The 19,027-nt window shown below is 41.7% G+C and overlaps 1 protein-coding gene across 2 annotated transcripts; it reads left to right on the top strand.

Moving 5' to 3' along the window:
- Nucleotides 1-1,580: 1,580 nt before the first annotated feature.
- On the top strand, nt 1,581-4,245 carry LOC134353453 (homeobox protein six1). 2 transcript variants are annotated; one of them, XM_063061561.1, is made up of 2 exons: nt 1,581-2,311; nt 3,476-3,650. In XM_063061561.1, the coding sequence occupies exons 1-2, from the start codon at nt 1,811-1,813 to the stop codon at nt 3,509-3,511; spliced, it is 537 nt and encodes a 178-aa protein (XP_062917631.1). In that variant the 5' UTR covers nt 1,581-1,810; the 3' UTR covers nt 3,512-3,650. The 2 variants fall into 2 exon arrangements, with proteins under 2 accessions (XP_062917631.1, XP_062917565.1); XM_063061495.1 differs by having other exon boundaries at nt 1,584-2,370; nt 3,476-4,245.
- The last annotated feature ends 14,782 nt before the right edge of the window (nt 4,246-19,027 follow it).

The following is a 19,027-nucleotide window of genomic DNA, read 5'->3' on the forward strand; positions in this document are numbered from 1 at the left end:
GAACTGCTAATCGGAAAAGAAATGTACTGTGTAAATTCTAGCTAAACATTTTGATCTCTGAGATTAAGAAACTGTTTCTGCGAGTTAGGACTGAAATTACCTTTAATTATGTCTACATTTATTAGCTTTATTTCCTCCGTATATGACCCAAATACTGTAAATGTCAGAGTTACATTAAATCATAGGGAATAATGGAACGTTGAACTTTAATTTCTGGCACACAGGAAATAGAAATGGTATGTCAATTGATAATGCGTTCACGTTCATTACCGTGGCAATGATCAGACCAAGTCAATTAACTTTAGTTCATTTGAAGCATGAATTGTCCGTTCTAATCTGCCGAGTTTGCAGCAAAATGCTTACCTGTAGTGTGTATCAGGCACGTCGTCGAATATTGCAGAAAAGTCCCAGCACAGAGAAGCAACAGGTCGGAACTCTGCAGAACCAATACAACACCTGAGAATTCGGAAGACTTCATTCAATCCACTTAACCACCATTCAGTAGAGATATTTCATATGTAGGGCCTATTAATCAGCCGCACAATCTAAGAACTAGGAGAACATTTTTTACAGAAGAACTTTTCCGCTGAAAACTGTCTAACCAGTCAAATGGTTTGATGTGTGTCTTCCTTTGTTTTTGCTGCGCAGAAGCCGGATTTGATGCAGTTTACGATACTTAATCGATAGACCTTTATGAGAGGCATATTGAATAAGAGGTAAAGTATTCGGAAATATATTGTCTATTTCCCTTTCCCAAATGACTTGAATGAAGCTGATCAATTTTAGATGGTTCCAAAAAAACTCACCCGTGATTACATCACTTGAATTACATTGTTACTCACAAAAAAACTCGTTTCCAATTGCTTCAAAAGAAAAGCAGTTCCGCTGTAAGAGTAAATGGGAAGATGTAAAATGTGATTGCCGTTGTACCTTTGCCCCGCACAACCGCTCCATTGGGAAAGCGAGCAGGCAGCACGAAGGTCTCAATGAATTCATGTTGGAAGATTGTATTCCTTATGTCGCTGCAGCAAGAAATGTGCGTGTACAATACTCGGAGTCGACTTACCACCACCAACCCACACCTAGAGCAAAGCAGTCAGACAAAGATGTGCGCCATTGACCAGCTGGCGTCTTATACCTTTGTCTTGAGGTTTCAATTTATTTTCTAGTGGGAAATGCTAAGATTTGATGACAATGGTCAAACAAATTTAAGGATTTTGTCCTAGATTATTTGCTACACGTTCCGCAGGGTTCCTCGGTTCTAAATCGCTGTCTTTAAAAAAAAAGTAAGATCATCGTCCTTTTTTTTAAAAAAACTTAACAGTTGATGATTTAAAAATGTGGGATGAGTGAATCACGAATTAATTATGCATTTGCGACTACATTAAGAAAAAATTATAGGCGGAAGTTTGAGTCTTGGGGAGAATACATGAACTTGTTCAAAAAGGCGAAATTTAATTGATTTGTGTATAAAGCCGGCCAATCCCGCAGGTGACATTTGAGAGGCTCTCGTATTTCAGACCCTGACGTGTTCTCCAGAGTCCTTCATTTAGGAAAACTTTGCTCTTGTCTCTTGCAAATGGTAGGAGGGATGTGCAGCCAATCAGCGGCGATTCATCGCTATTAATGCGCACTTACAAGGATGGGAACACACTGCTGCCGCCAGCACCGATCACCAGCGCGTGAGAGATCAGCCGCTGGATATCGGCGACTGACTTGGATCTGTTAACCCTTGCTGGCCACTGCGACTGTTTTTTTTCTGCGTGTGGCGATCTGATTGCGGATACTACGCCCTGATTCTAAGTGAGCCATGTCAGTGCTGCCTTCTTTCGGTTTTACTCAAGAGCAAGTGGCTTGTGTCTGCGAAGTTCTCCAACAAGGGGGTAACCTGGAGAGGCTGGGTAGGTTTCTCTGGTCCCTTCCAGCCTGCGACCACCTCCACAAGAACGAGAGCGTTCTTAAAGCGAAGGCGGTGGTGGCTTTCCATAGGGGTAACTTCCGAGAGCTCTATAAGATTTTAGAAAGTCACCAGTTTTCGCCGCACAATCACTCCAAGCTGCAGCAGCTCTGGTTAAAGGCCCACTACATCGAAGCCGAGAAGCTAAGGGGGAGGCCCCTTGGTGCCGTGGGCAAGTATCGGGTGCGAAGGAAATTCCCCCTGCCCCGGACGATATGGGACGGGGAAGAGACAAGTTACTGTTTCAAGGAGAAGTCGCGGGGTGTCCTGAGAGAGTGGTACGCCCACAACCCTTACCCATCACCGAGAGAGAAACGGGAGCTGGCTGAAGCCACTGGGCTCACCACCACGCAGGTTAGCAACTGGTTTAAAAACAGAAGGCAGAGAGACCGAGCAGCGGAAGCCAAGGAGAGGTAAGCACCGCCGCTGCTTACACGTCGTGCGGACACAAAAAGGGCCCGGTGAAATCCTTAGCGGTCCGCTTTCCCACGGAGATTTTCTCGCGGCGATGAATCGGTTCCTCCGTGCTCCGGCCCTAAGTCACAGTGGACATGACCAACGGGGACTGTGTGTGGTCATCACCTCGCCTACTCTGGGGAAGCAACAAAAAAAATCATTCCGTAGCATTAAACCCTCTTCGTTTACGTGACCAAATTACAGCGAGCTGGCAGGGAAACTATTTAAATTCACTAATGTTATTTAATCGGGTCCACCAGCTTCTGGTAAACCAAATTTCTGCGTCGATGCTATCTTCTTAAATTAACAGTAAAATATGAAAATGCCTGTACTTTAATTGCGAACTGGATATAGAGCTGGTGAAAATATAAGGCCTAAAATATATTTTAAAAATCGAAATTAACCGAAAGGTTTCGATTCTTAGAATTAGGGAAGCTCTGCATGACAACTGAGAGGCAGACGCACTTGCACCGTATATTCTTTTCGTTCTGGCGTTTGTAAAGGCCGAGCCAGGTGATAGACTTCAGGTCTTTGCCCCGATGCGGTATTTATATTCTCTGCGTTATCTGGTCCGGTAAAACCGCGATAAACCCAGTAACCTCGTATCAAGTCTGAGGAGCCAAGCCAGTCATGTACTTTATTCGTCCCACTTCATTGTCCTTTTTTGGCTTTGCATTTTCTGAAATTTAAAGTCCAGGTTAGCAATTTAATTTAATTAATAGACATTAACATTGATTATAATGGCTGAAAGGTAAGAGCATTTGGTGAAGTGGGATTTTTTTTTAGCTCGTCCCTTTAAGGAAACAACTCTGTTTGCGAATGTCACCCACTCAGCACAGAACCTCTTTAATCCAGAGTATCGTAATGAGAGATCCCGCCAATGGGGGTAATTTATTTAAGATGAAATTTTAAACGTTAACAAGTGTTAGCACCCTCATCACAACCACACGGTGAAAATTTTCAGGGTAAGTGAACGGTGAATGTACCGGGGGTTCTTGGTTGGTTATCTCCCATACTGTCATTACTCATTTTAAAATTATGCAATATTTCCTGTTCCAATAGGGAGAACAACGAAAACACGAATTCTTCTGGCAATAAGCAGAACCAGTTGTCCCCTATCAATCGTAGTAAGAACCTGATGTCTAGTTCGGACGAGGAGTTATCACCGCCGCAAAGTCCTGACCATTGCACGGGCAGCCCCGTGTTACTGCTGCCCGGGACTCTGAACCAATCTGTGGATTCCAGCTTCTCTCTTCACGGCCTCAGCTCTTCGCCAGGAGGCCACGCCGGCTCAATCCATCCGCATGGACTGCAGGACACTCTTCTGGGCACTCTCACATCTAGTCTGGTCGACCTGGGATCGTAAAAAGAACCCGCCGCTGGATAGTCCAAGTATGAACTGAACAGACACTCCTGTACTGTGCTGTGTAAATAATTTAACAGCCTTGTCGAAGTTATGGATTTTCAACTGATGGTCCTTAATCTGTGAAACAAACGAGATTCTCGCCTTTACCAAAACAAAATCTTCGTAAACTGCTGAGAGGCTTAACATTTCACTCAATGCTTTTCAAATCCCGATGCTCTTCCACTGCACAAAGGGCCTTGCAAATGAAGTTAACACGCGGGTCCACCAATTCTCTTGCTGGCAGGTTCGAACATCTGTCAGAGTCCAACCTGGATTACATCCCGTTTTCGATCTCTACGTTCCTTGAGATTCTTGACCGATCGCGAATCTGAAATGAAACGTCGAATAGGGGAAACAGTCTGTAATTGAGGTAACCGCAGAGAGAGAGAGAGAGAGAGAGAGAGAGAGAGAAGACACCCCATTTAACCCATGCAAAGTCCTGGCACAGAGGCGATTCGAAGTTTACATTTTCACCAGTGGTGTATGGAGAGTTACGTGGAAATAGTTTATAATAAAATCAAAAGATGTGAAAAGCGCGTGCTTATGTTGTCTCCTTATTTTAATTCTTTTTTTAAGAAATTTCAGCTTTTCTTTCTAGAAAATAATGCTTGAAACAGTTACTGGATCTACAATGCTGTCGGTCGCACTCAGAGGAATGAAGCCTTCGGTTAAAAAAAAGTGGCCAAGGCGACTCGGCGATTTGTACCCGGCGTTTGCGTTGTCCCATTTCACGCTACAAGTTTCCCTCATACAATATCACAGTGAGTAACCGCTGTATTATTCTTAGAATTTAGCAACTAAACGATTACATGAGTTTCTCACCAGTCAAATTAGCGGCTCGCCTCCAAAGAGCAAGTTTTTGCCCTACAGCTAAAGCAGGGGACCGATTTAGCTGGGCCACAATTATTCGGCATTTTCCGAGTGCACTTTCTGTGAGTACTTATTTATTTTGGTTTTGGACTTGCTCTGTAGAATGCTAAGGGTATGGCCCAGAAAATAATGTTTAATGAAGCGAATGATTTCGTTTCTACGGTTTGGTTTGTAACAAATCCGCCGCAAAAAAAAAGAAAGATTACCTAAACTGCTAAAATCGTGTCATCTTGTTTTATTGCCTCCTTTCCCCACCCTCGAGTCCTTCTCCCTAAAGATGAAATTCGATCCCCATCCTATCAGCTTTGTTCTACTTATTTTACATAGCGCAGCAGAAATTACAATACTATCGCTTTATCGATCATTACAATATTATCGGTTTTTTTCGGATACTAACGATGTTCTTTAATATTAATAATCCATACCACTGTTTGTGAAGACTCTCAAATTAAACCTTTACCCAATTCGACATTCTACACTATATATCACTGTCAGGTTGCTGGAGATAATACATTTTTACTATTACGTGTCCTCGAGGCCTTTAAATATTGTGCAGGGGAATGGCACAGACTAAAACGGTACACGCCCCAACTTCCGGTAAAATCAATAATCCAGATTTGTATCAAATTCATATCTGCAGGTTCTCTAGTACTTTGTTCGTATGTCGTGTTCCTAATGCACTTTGATAGTATGTAGTTATGGTTTACTGAACATTGTAGAATGTTTATTCTGTGAGTTTCGGGCCATGGAGATCTCGCCCCCTCTGGAGGCCAGACGTACACTCGGGATTGACGTATTTCAGCCTGAACTCTCGTTTAAAACAAATAATCGCCTTGGAAGAGGATTTAATTGAAACATGAGTCCTTCCAGGTTTTACCTGAGATCGAAAGGGAGTTTCAGCTTTTATTGCACTGCGTTCAGATGAAAACGCGCAGCTGACTGGGCATGCGCACCCTCTTCTCCTTTTCTGATGCTCAGTACAGTATAAGGAGAAAGAGAATAGCCGAGCGGCTGTGATCGACTGCATCATTTCATGAGAGACCGGGACAGAATGGTTGTGATGACATTTTATGGTAACTTTAGTAAGTGGTTTAGGAGGACCAAACTTTTATTTTCTAAAGACAAAGCCCTTTAACATTTAGAGGTCATAATAATTAAGACATTTTACGGAAATATATATATATATATGTTTTTTAAAAAAGCTATAGCTATTAAAACAGAATAAAAATTCTCCATAGCTGAATTTTCTGTTTATTCCGTTTCGTAGAATGTAGGTTAAGGAAATTATGTGTATTGTTTTACGTTTTGTAAGTTTATGAAGGAAGGCTTATTGGAGACTTGTTTACATTATATTTTCACCAAGCTAATTAACACAGATACCCTACTTTGGTCTAGTTAGATAAAGCAACCCGGTGGGCCGGATTTCATCAAAATACAAGTTAGCAATTCGAGACAGAATATTTTCGACAAATGGCGACTGCCGTTACTAAACACGTTGAAGATCTTCAAATCTACTCCTCATACATCTTGTACCTTAGCATGGTATTTGTGAAGAGAATGCAGCATCATCACGGTCTGCCCATTGATGACTTTGATCTTGCTGCACTTCGGACGTTTTATTTTCAGTAATTTTAAAATAGCAGCTCAATCGACAAGCGCCCCATACCCCAATGGTTACGAAAGACGTTCGGTTTTGGTCGGGGTTTCTTCTAAATGTAAAATAAACACACGACTGGCCTCCAGACACTTTTAGCTGGAAACTAAAAAGGCCTTCTATGAGATGAGGGTAATTGTTTTGAACAGCTCCAGTTTGGAGAGAACTGAGGATTTCCTGGAGTTAATGTGAACCAGCCGCTGGCTGGACTGGCGCTTGCTGAATGTGGAGCAGATTTTGGCAAATATTACAGAGATTCAATTCAGTCTTTTGTGTTTTTAGAAGCACCTCGGCACTGATTTCAAATTTGTTTTCTTTACATTTTAAGCGTGCTCACAAAACTAGGTTCTTTATTTAAATCCGCAACAGAGGTTATGTTTTTACTATAACCCGAAGTCCTGTCCTTTATCAGAACTAACAAGAATCCTGCAGCTAAACGAATTAAAATGAAATATTTTCCACTCTACAGTCCATTCCTTAACTTTAACAGAAGAGAGTTGATTCCTTGGTTGGAATCAATCAGATTGACAGACTTCGCATATTTTCCCGCAGATTGGCTTGGATCATACCTAGCCATGGTTTGAATTATCAGAAAAGTATAAAAGGCTGTTTGAAATGGGAAACGGTGCCAACGTAGAATGTCGAAGTACTCCTTAGCAAAAAAAACGCTTAAAGAAAATGTGTTTGATTAATGTAAATCAGTCTTGACGTAGCCTATATGTCTCGTCAAATTATAATTTTTTTTAAAAATTGGGAGGAAGTCCTTCGAAATTAGGAGCAAGCGATCGATACAATTCAAACTAATTTTCAGCCGGACCTCCAATGCAGCATTCGAATTGCAATTGCACAAAATAGTTCCCAAATTATATTGTTTTCTGTGAACAGAATACAGCAAGGTTCAAATGACATCACAGAGAAGCTGGCCAGGTCAAAGAAACATTGTGCTCAGTGAGGACACTGGTCTAATTAAACGCTTGGCGTGTTTTTTTTAACGCGATAGCTTTTAATATATTTATATTTAATAATATAAGTTCACAAATCTCCCGTGCCCGATGTATTAAATTAAATTCATATTTTTCAGATGTCAGCAAATATTTATGTACTTGAACATCCCGACTATTGAATTGGGTAACAGATTTTCATAACTCTAGGCAACATACGTCGTCAACCAGCTCACAAAATGAATTTACAAAAGGACAATAATTAACTATCATTTTGTTTCTGAGTTACATTAATGGATCTCCCGTGGAGGCGCTCATTGGCATTTGGGGGTCATGTACTCTACCTAGGTGACATTCACTACGTTGGTTTGTAGAAAGACGTTAATTATCTCGGAAGGGCTGCATTTGTCCGATAGGATGGGCAGGACAACAAGCGCCGCCGGGGCAGGATTTGAGTCTAAAAATTAATGTGTCAAATTGGTTAAGTTGGTGCATCCTATCAGATGTCTTGCGCAATACGATTGTGGGGGATTCATTACCACGGAAGCAATAGTCAAGGTGTATGTTATTGCTATTTTTTTCACTGACCACTTCTTCCAACTGCCTTAGTTCGGTTACTGCATGTCTGTATTAGTGAATAGTCATGCAAAATTTAACCTATTAGGAAAATTAAACGTCTAACTTTTTGAGGATTAAATGTGATAAACGTTCAGAGTAAATTTGCGAAATGACTTGCATGGCAGACATTAATTTAAGTAAAAACATTGACATAGTTTTTGTAAAAAAACTAATGCATAGTTATGTATATCATAACTCGATACTTTGGAGCGTTTAACGAGTATGAACACGTCACAGGCAAGCAAATTAAGCGAGCGCGTTATGCACGATTAGGTAGGAGGGTAACGGCTTCGTATTAACCATTGAGATAGGACTCTTCGGGGAAAAAGATAACATTCTTTGCTTGTTTTATTAGATCAGTTACTACTGTGTATTTCTTCAATAATACTTGTCCAATAAATGATGACACACTCCATTTCTAAATATTAATCGACAACGTTGGTTCAGTTTGTGTGAGATAGAAGCCAGACGGGAGGCCGCTCGACCCTTTGTGCGGTCGGTTTGTCAGGAACAAGCTGTTAGCGTTAGGGCCATCTTTATTCATTAGCCTGAAAAATATATATAAAAAACATTCCTTTCAAAAAATCTGCAAACACTGAATGCATTGAACGAAATATGTTCTTTATATGGGTAGAATGCTCCCGTTTATGAAGAAAATTGTCCATATGAAGGCGTTGAACGGGTGATTTATGATATATGTTGAAAAATTAGGTGAGCAGTGTTTTAAAGGGCAGCCGCAATGCAGCCTGTGACAACCAGATTATTATGATACCGGCATTGCCACTTAACCGCCTCGTTATAAAACGAACGGCTTAGTTGACTTTAGTACATTTTTTTGTTGTTTTAAAGGGAGGGCAAGGGGAATTAATTTAGTTAGATTCCATTGCTGCAGCTTCAAACCCGTAATAAAACAACCGAGGCACTGCAGCTCTAAAATTAGTGATGTTCCTTCCTGTATCAGTAACGGATGAGTGCCTTGTCCAGAGCAGGTTATTTCTATCTATCCTTGGCTGCAGCCATTTAAAGATTCTCCACCGCCACATACTTGCCAATACAATTCACTGACGAGTGCCTACAGATCTCTGGCAACCCTAACTATACCGCCCGAAGGTTAAGGAGAACAACACAGTCCTTCCGACCACCGTCACCCCGTCCTCCACCAGCACTCTCGCCCCTAGAATCAGGCTGTCTTACAGGGTATTAACTGGGACATTGTCCCATTGCTGCAAATGCATCACTGAAAACGTATTCGCGTCACCATTGTACACCCCATGGTTTAGTAGGGAGGTGAATTGGTCGTGTGATTTCTTCCTGCAATATCTTCTCAAAGCCGCGTTGTTTCCAAAATATCAGGTGGTCGCGGAAGCGTTTTATAGGTATGTTTTTGTTGCTCGTGATAAAATCAGAATAGAAGTGACGTATTTTTAAATAACAGACAAAAATGAAACTGGTTCTCATTTCTTATCAGCAACCTCGGCTTGAGTAATTAGAAGAGCAGCACGGAACAGAAAAAGGCCATTCAGTCCATCTAGTCCGTGCCCTGTCCCGTCGGTCCATATGAGCACCCCTTCCCATTCATGTACCTATCCAAGTTTCTCCTAAATGTTGAAAATGAATTCGCATCCTTCATTTCTGCTCGCAGCTCGTTCCACACTCTCACTATCCTCTGATTGAAGAAGTTTCCCATCATGTTCCCCTTAAACATTTAACATTTCACCCTTAACCCATTCGAAAATGTATATATCCGGCCCTTTTCAATACCTTCCAAATTAACGACTACCTGCATTCCCCTGTAGTGATGTGGATGCTATGTGCACTTCAAGATGTTCCGTCTCCCTGAAGGTGCCAGTGAAGTACGAAGAACTCGAAATGACCAGATCAGCACCACACATCAGAGTCCCGGCTAGACATGTCTTTATTGATAAAACCCAGTTTAGCCCTTTTTTTTTGTTGCAAAATTGCTTCCTATTCGGGTTGTGAAGAGACAGGCCATGCACATACCAATAGGGAAGAAATGTATTTGCTTTTTAAAATCCGCATTAAATGAAAATGCGCGGTTAGGAAGGACGAGGATGGTGGCTGGGTGCTGTTGGAGAAACTTCCCGTTTCACCACGTTTTCACCACGGGGTATCAACATGGGCGCAGTTTCCCGTTCTTTTACTTTATGTAATTGAAATATCGATTTTTTTTAATGCAAGAGCCGTGAGAAAGCTGAAATTCGAGGCGAGATGGTACCGCAGAGAGGCACAAGAGTGCAGAACAGCTTCGAATGTCAAGTAGCTACAAAAGCAATTCTCTCAGGAGCAAAGTAACCGGAATGCGCGAAAAACTAAATTTCTCCTAATCCCCATTTGTACTTGCAGCTCCCGAGAATGGGATGAAAGGGGAATTGGCTCAGATATGGCCACTTCAAATTCAAGCATCGAGCTGAAATGTCCATTCGGGAGGAGAACTTAATGAACCAAGACAACCAAGAAACAAATAGCACCAGACCTTGGGTTAGTGGGCCTGCCTTCCCGAAAGCCCATGTACTAAGCATATGGTGAACTGCTCAGCGGAATTTGACAGAAACATAGCCGGATTATATACCCTGACGGAGTACTCGCCCTCAACCTCCAAAAGAAACACGGACGCACTCAGTAGGGAGGAGGCTGGTATTACTTAAGACGTATTTTTAAATTTAGCAGTGAGTCGTAACGAGCACAATATTTACCGGCGACGGCAAGCTCTTCAAAAATGCATTCATTAACGGCCGGCTACGGCAGTATATTTTATCTAAACATTTTAAGGGAAAGTAGGTGGTGTTATTCAATGTTATTAGTTGTTATGCAACTTCATTTTATTTCAATGGTAATTTGCCGAGGTTCCGACATCAGACGGGGGAAAATATCCTTACACCTAGATGCTGCAATATATATTGCAGTTCCTATTAGACTTTTCTAAATTAGTTTCAGATACCCTGTCTGAGATCTCTATATATGTATGTTCTCTTGCTTCAATATTTTAAAATACTGCAGTTCTTATGATTAAATATCGCCTCCCCTCCCCCCTCCAATTTACTTGAAACCAGCGTTGCTTGTGAGACCCACAGTCGCCCGGGAGATCTTAATTCCAAAATCGCAAAACCTCACATGGAACGTATATCTACTTTAATATTGGTTCGGGAATAAAGGGTAATGCTGATGATAAATGTAATTTTATACACATTTAATTTGCCATCATTTAATTATAAATTTTTCGTAATAACTGCCAAATAATTTCCAAATCCCCGGGTCGAACAGATCTGAACGCTACTGGGAAGGAAAGTTTGAAAGTCGATGTAACTGTCTTGCTGACAATTTCTTTTACCGGTTTCCAACTGGATTAAACCAATAAATTTAATACTTAATTTCGATTTGGCAGGAATTAAACAAGCAGTAGCTGTTTAAAACAAGATTTCGTACGTTAGAAATACAAAGAATCCATCTTATTCCGGGCGCGGGGGTGTGGTGTGTGCGTGGAAATGCCTTCTTATGTATAATATCACATTTAAAGGACAGATGAAATTAAAAATGAAGGAAGTTACTGATTGTATACGAAGCTTTTGTCGGAGACTCCAGTATTTTTGTTTGATCACAGTTCGGATCAGCGAACGGGACGTTGAAATTACAGGTTTAAGGCCAGGTTTATTTGTTCAAACGATTTATTGAAAAAAAACGCAGAGGTATTTATAATTACCGGGGGTTTGTATGAATGGCCGAGCGTTTTCTAAACAAGCCAGATATTGACTTACATTTGATGTATTCATCTGTCCTAACGCTGGGAAGGGAAGAATAGTATTCACTTACCAACATTTTTAAAAAGAGGAAACAAGGGACAAGCTAAATCATTATTACTACCTGTTCTTACGGTGAGCGATCACCTGTTAAAAGGTCATGAATAACAGGTAGATCTCCATCTCCTTCTCTGAAAAAAGGGGCATTTGTTCGCTGACAGCTGATTGACAGACTGAGAAACACGAGCTGGTGGGGCTGGCTGATTTGAGGATAAAACTCTGATGTCCCCTCAAACATTTCAGGAAATGAAAGTTGTAACCGGATCCTTTCAGCCAACATCTCCCGGAGCAAACACAAAGGCTCACAGGAACCTACCCGGATTATTTTGCAGCTAGATGGTAGAGAAAAAACAGCCGTCACATTGAGCAGAGAGCTGGCAGCCTGCTCCCACATTTATTAGAAATGTCTGTCTAAGCAGCCCTTTAAATGGGTCAACATTTTCGTAAGTGTACAATAAGCACTTTTCTTCCCAAAAATAACATCCCTTTTCAAAAATGCGCATTGCTCATAAAATTCGACGATTGCAGTATTTCATGTCAAAACAACGTCCAACCATGTGACCCCGGTGGAGTCCACATGTGCGGCGTTTATCCATATTTTTTTCACTGCCAAACAACCTATCAGACTAGTGAAACCTGCCTCAGTGTCAGAATATTCCTTAACTTAACGGGTACTTTTTTTTTACCATAATAATTGTGCACGAATGCATGATCGAATTTATAAAAAACATGGCCAACCGTTATAACGAGTTGGCATTAACTTTCTAAACACCTTCTTGATATAAAGCTCTGAAATTAGGGGCTTTCCAATCAAGAACCGGCATAACCATTTGCCGACGTGACATACTGCGTCGCATCACCCTGTAGCATTAAGCTCTCACGAATGTGTACGCGTTTCGATGTGAAAGGAAGCGTTGGAAGGGGAGAGGTCACGCAGTGCAATTTGCTATTCTTCAACTAAGTGACCATTAATAATCTGACAGTGCATTGCACCTGTAAAAGGCGACGCGCTTATCTACCTGGTTAAATTGAAGTGGCTACCGTGGTACCGCACGTCCATTATAAAGAAGGAGCAATTTGGCATCGTCTAGCTATCGATAACAACGTTGTTACAAATTAATATTAATTGGTAATATAAGAGCTAAAGTTACACCTATTTCAGAGTACTGCTTGTCTGTATCCCGCTGTGGATAATTAAATTAATTTAAAACAATTAAAGGAAAAAGAATGCAACGCAAACATAAATATTTGTATGTTTCAAAGACAAACGGTAAGAAACGCGTTATTAACGCAGAGTGAATACATTCACATGGACGAACATCAGTATTTCCAAAATTCCAAGAGTATTGAATTTTCATCCGATCAATGGTTTATTGTAAGTCTTGATATTCAATAAGAAGCACAAATAAAGTCACGTGATACCAGGCTTCAGGGAAATAGCACCAGGGCTATAACTGGATGGCACAGATACTGCTCCCTGCAAACGTATATTAAAAATCATTGCGTTGCATCGGGAATATTAATTAAACGACACAGGCAGAGTTCATAAGTTACTTCCTATGACCCAAATAGCACAAACAAATCTGTTGCAAATTACACGCATCAGCGATTTCTAGAGCAAATTGCGTTCCAACAAAGGTGAGAGTTTTATGACGGCACTAACAGTAGTTTAAAATTTGTTTGTAACACCGACATTTCCATTATTAGATTTTTACAGCCGACGGCGGAGTCATTAAAACGCGTGTCCGAATATGTGATCTTGCAGTGAGTGGCGCGGATTTTTCCAAGAGATGTCAAGGGCAAGACAGAGGATAGAATGAGAAAACAACTACACAAAGTCACGTGGGCACATTTGACAGCGATTGACAAACATATCTCGCATGGCTAAATCTGCATCTATGTTTACCTCCTGTTCAGAGAATGACTAATTTGAGGTTATGAAATCTTGCTCTGTGCTTTAACCTCATCCAGAATGGACTCCTGTCTCTTGCGAAGTGCAGAGTTCCATTTCACAGCAAAGTGGACTAGCTCTATTTCCCCTCTTTCGGGGAGTAAAGGAAAATGCCTCTTCTTCCTTACTTTGCCCCGAAACCGAAAGGAACCCATAACATACTTCCGCCTTGACTCCAATCATTGGATTTAGAACTGGAAATATCCAACTCATCAACTGAAAGTTTCAATTCAAATGAAAACTGAGGATTGTAATGGTTGCCTCGGATCATACAAGGATAAACCATATCGTCACTAAACCATCGCAGAATATCATTCTAAATGGTGGGAGACATTTAATTATTGAATAATGAAAATATAATTTCCTCCTTTATAAACCCGCAACAGGAGCAAATTCAGACTAACGGTTACAAATCCATTAAAATAACTAAGATTAAGAAAATTAAAACAAAACAAAACCGAGAAAATACTAGAAAACACCCAGCAGGTCAGACCGTATCGGTGGGAGGTGAAACAGTAAGTAATAAAAGGCGAGGACACTTGTAACCCTGCAGATGCGCAAAATGAGACCGACTTTACATTTTTCCCCTTTGCACGCCCGGACGTCGGTAATCAGGTCAGAAGACACTTTCCCAGTGTTCCTTCTCATACACATTAATTGAAATATCTCTGGCTCGCAGTCGTTAGGTGCATTTTTGTCTCGAATGCCCTAAAAACCTGGAGCTATGACACCGAATCAGGCATCTAAATTTCAGAGCTCCGGTTACCATCCAACCCTCCAGACTCGGTGTACGTTTGCAGCAGGATTCAATTCTTGCTAGAATCATTAATTATTTAATGATTGACTTCTCTTACAGGCTGGGGTGTGGACTGAGGCACAGCTCACGACAGTGCCTGGGTGTGTGCAGCTCAGAGGCACCACTCATTGAAATATCAAACTGCAGAATTAAAATCAACACTGACACGGAAGGGTCCCTGGACATATTATGCACATGGTACAAATACCTAGGTATTGTTTAAACGTAAAGAACGTTTCGGCCTATATCATCCCTTCAGTCAGTGAGTCCCAAACCAGCCTCTGGGTAAAATTTATTTTCCCCACTTCCTTTCTAACTTTTCTATCAATTTATCCCCGCTGATTCTTGACCCCGTCTGCAATGGGGAAAGGCCCTTCTTGGTTACTCCATCTAGGCTCCAAATAATTTTACACACTTCATTCATGTTTCTCCTCAGCCTTCTCAGTCCCAATGAAAATAATACTCATTTATACAATTTTTCTTCATGTTTACAATCTTCTAGCCTTGCTATTGTCCTTTTAAAATCAGTTTTGTATCTTCAACAGTGAAATTATTTGTTTCTTATTACAGTTTCTAAAATTCAAATCTTAAGCTGTGACCTAGTTGGTTTTAAATTTCTTGCACAGTGACCTTCCTGTAATAGATGGTGCTTATTCTAAAGACAAAATCAATCCATGTGTTCTTAATCACCTATTGACCCATCTTGCTGGACATACAATCCAAGGTGCACACTGGTCTCTGTCCTCCCAGTTACAGTGCACTCCCTTGTATTGTTACACTTCCACAGATCTGTTAACCCGTTCTGTCCAAAAGCTTAAGAGACAACAGCTTCACTTGCACTGTCACTACAAGGAAATCCTTGGACGTAGTCAAGAATTGGTTTCTGGGGAGCAGACCATTTAACTTATTCACAGGATGTTGGTGTTGTTGCCCTAGTCTCTTTACAGCTCATGTTCTCATTATATTTTTTGTTATTATTTGCAAGTGTGTCTTCTGCACTTTGGATTTTGTCAGTCTTAGTTTATATATGTTTTTTCATAGATTCCACAGTATTTCTTTATTTTTCTTGTAAATATGTGCAATAAAATGAATTCCGAGGTGGTATATGGTTACATATACATACTTTGATAATAAATTTACTTTGACCTGTGAACTTTGAAGGTCAGGACGCAATGCCCATTCCCCATTGACTTGAACCTTGGTGGCCTGCTGGTTTTTTTTTCAAAGGACAGTTAAGACTCAGCCACATTTCTATGTGTGTGTGTGTGTGTGTGTGGTCACATGCAGACCAGCCTGGGTAAATTTTCTTCCAAGTGGGGTCATGGTGCCATTTAGGCATACTGTACGTAAATAATCGGGAACAGGATGAGCTCACAAGGGATGTGCTCTCCCCCGCACAGGTCCACCCAAAGACACCCCTGGTGACTGTGGGTGAGGTTTGGTTTCACAGTGAAAATCCTACACCTGGACAGTTTAGGTCAGTTCGCATTCCTTGTTGCCAGCTGGTTTGTTTAGCTGTGTTTATGTGTAAACACAATCACAGTCGACATCACACCCACACCCATGGGGCAGCCTAAATAATTCCTATCAATAGCAGGTGGAATTTAATCTTGAGCACATGAGGTGATATATTTTGAGAAGACTAATGAGGTTAGGATGAACACAATGAATTGTTGAATCGTAGGAAGTACCCAGAGGGACCTTGGCATGCACTCCAAGAACCCCCAAACAACTTGGATGAAAATGTAGATGGGTGTATTAGTAAGTTTGCAGATGATTGGTTGAGTTGTGGATATTGTAGAACACAACACAAAGAATACAGCGCAATATAGACCAGTTGCAGATATGGGCTGAGAAATGGGGAAATGTGAGGTGTTGCACCTAGACAGGGCAAATGCTAGGAGACAGTACCCTGTCAAGGGCAAGATTCTTAACAGTGTTGCTGAGCAGAGAGAACTTAGGATCCAAGTTACAGCTCCTCAAAAGTGGCTACACAGGTCGATGAGGTGGTTCAGAAGGCATGTGGAATGCTTGCTTTTGTTCGTCAAGGCATTGAGTTCAAGCATCAGCAGGTTATGTTGCAACTTTATAAAACTCTGGTTAGGCCATATCTGGAGTATGGTGTACAGTTCTGGTCGCCCACTATAGGAAGGATGTTGAGGCTTTGGAGAGGGTGCAGAAGAGATTTATCAGGATGCTGCCTGGTTTAGAGCGCATGTGCTATCATGGAGGCTGGATAAACTTGTGTTGTTTTCTCTGGAGTGTCGGAGGCTGAGGGGAGTTTACTGTTCAGGTGTTTTTGATTTGCTCTTTAACTGGTTCAGCACAACATTGTGGGCTGAATGGCCTGTTCTTGTGCCGTACTGTTCTACGTCCTATGTTCACAGACCAGCAGATGCATTGCATTTACCACAAAGCACAGTGTAGGGAGGCTGACAGACATAAGCAACCTCAAACAACAGTCATGGTAGGGTGCGCTCTTCTGGTCAAACGTGGTTGCAGTGCAGAGTGTGCGGAAATAAAGGAGGATGTTGCAATGAATGGAGAAAAGAAGATGGAGATGGCTGAGGAGAGAGTTATGAGGAGAGACTGTAAGAGCTGGGTTGTTTTCCTTGAAGTGGAGAAGGCTTGGGGGGGACCTGACTAGATCCTACAAATTTATGGTGGGCATGATAGGGTAGAGAGAGGGAGATGTACCCCTTTTAGCAGAGGTATCTATAACCAGGGGCACCAGGTTTAAGTCAATGGATAGGAGATTGAGGTGGAATTTGAGGAAGAATTATCTTCACGCAGAACATGGCTGAAATCTGGAACTCAGGCCCCAAGGATGGAGGTGGGCTTATCCACAACACTTGCTATTAATGGAAACACTGTGCATTATGAGCCTGGAAAACCAGATCAGTTTAGATAAGTTTTTTAGAAAATGTTTATTTATTGACATAGCACAGTAACCGGCCCTTTCGGCTCAACAAGCCTGCACCATCCAATTACACCCGCGTGGTCAATTAACCGACCAGCCCACATGCCTTTGTAACGTGGGAGAGGACTGGACCATCCACAGGAAATCCACACAGACACAGGGAGAGTGTACAAACTCTTTACGGACAGAGGCAACATTGAAGCCGGGTCACCGGTACTGTAATAGTGCTATGCTAACTGCCACGTTACCGTCTTAATGGCCAGCATGGCAGAGGGGGCCGAAGGGTCTCTTTCCCCTGGCGCTTGACTCTATATCGAACTGTTGATGATTTATCAACAGAGTCATGGCAAAAAGCTGCAGGTTGGCAAGTGAGGGCCCTCCACCAAATTACCTGGAAGCTCTAGACGCAAAGTTTGCTGGATTCTGTGGGAAGAATGGAGGAACTCTGGAAATGATGATACGGCGCCGGCACTTTTTTGGACGGCCAGAATGGCCTCTTTCTGAACTACAAGATTGTGTAGTATTTCCACCGGCCCTTTTAATCCTTTTGTTTGACCCGCTTGCTCCACTATCTATCTCATTCGCAGAAACTTTGTTGCTGCAATGACGTGACACTATCACAATACAGAGCATTCTGCTCGAATTTCTCTCTATGTCACAACGGGGTCGAATGCTCCAGAAACATTCGTCAACGTCAACAGAAGTCTTTACATACTGGAGAAAGCTTATAGGGTATTTTTAAAATTACCCAAGCAGCAGCAGTCCCCGTGCTCTGGTCTATTTTAATATTAGGCAGGGGTTACATTTCCCGGACGCATACCGCCACCTAGTGTTTATTTCCAGATTTACAAGCACTAGCCCCACAGCTCCTAACGATTATCAACCTAGTGACGTGGGAGTGTATGTAGGCCAGGTGAGTTTTAAAGGGAGTGTCAGAGGAGAAAAGTGAGATTGAAATAGAGACTTGTAGAACAAAAATTCCTAGGAAAAGTCCTAAAACACAGCCTCCAACGTAAGTTAAAAGGGAAGCATACATTAGAAATCAACAGTTTTGTGGGAGTTTGAGTGAGGAGACAGAAGGTAGGCATCATACATTGATTAGGAACAGGAGTAGGCTGATCACCCCTTCAAGCCTGCTCTACTGTTTATTAAGATCATGGCGGTTCTGATTTGAACCTCAACTCTGCCATTCTTCCCTATTTAGGTAATCTCTTGTTTATCAGGTATCCAACAATTTCTGTCTTAAATTATTCCAGGACACTGCCCTTTGAGGAAGAGAATTCCAAAGATTCATAACTCTCTAAAGGAAAATCATTTTGTTTCACATCTCTCTGAAATACAGTAGGTGACTCCATATTTTAAAAATGCTCTCTTCTTGCTGCTGCCACCAGGAAGGATGTACACAGGAACGTTTCCTCCTACATCAACATGTTCAGGAGCAGTTTTTACCCTGCAACCACCAGGCTCCTGAACCAGCATGGATAACCTCACTCTCCTCAACACTGAACTGATTTCACTGCCCACGGACTCTACAGCTCATGTTCTGAGTGTGATTGGATCATTGGAATCTCTTCTGGGGAAGGTGTGATCTGTACAAAAAGGATAGGTTACAGCTGAACCCGAAGGGGACCAATATCCTTGCAG

This window comes from Mobula hypostoma, chromosome 1 (genome assembly GCF_963921235.1).
Source record: "Mobula hypostoma chromosome 1, sMobHyp1.1, whole genome shotgun sequence".
NCBI classification, from domain to species: domain Eukaryota; kingdom Metazoa; phylum Chordata; class Chondrichthyes; order Myliobatiformes; family Myliobatidae; genus Mobula; species Mobula hypostoma.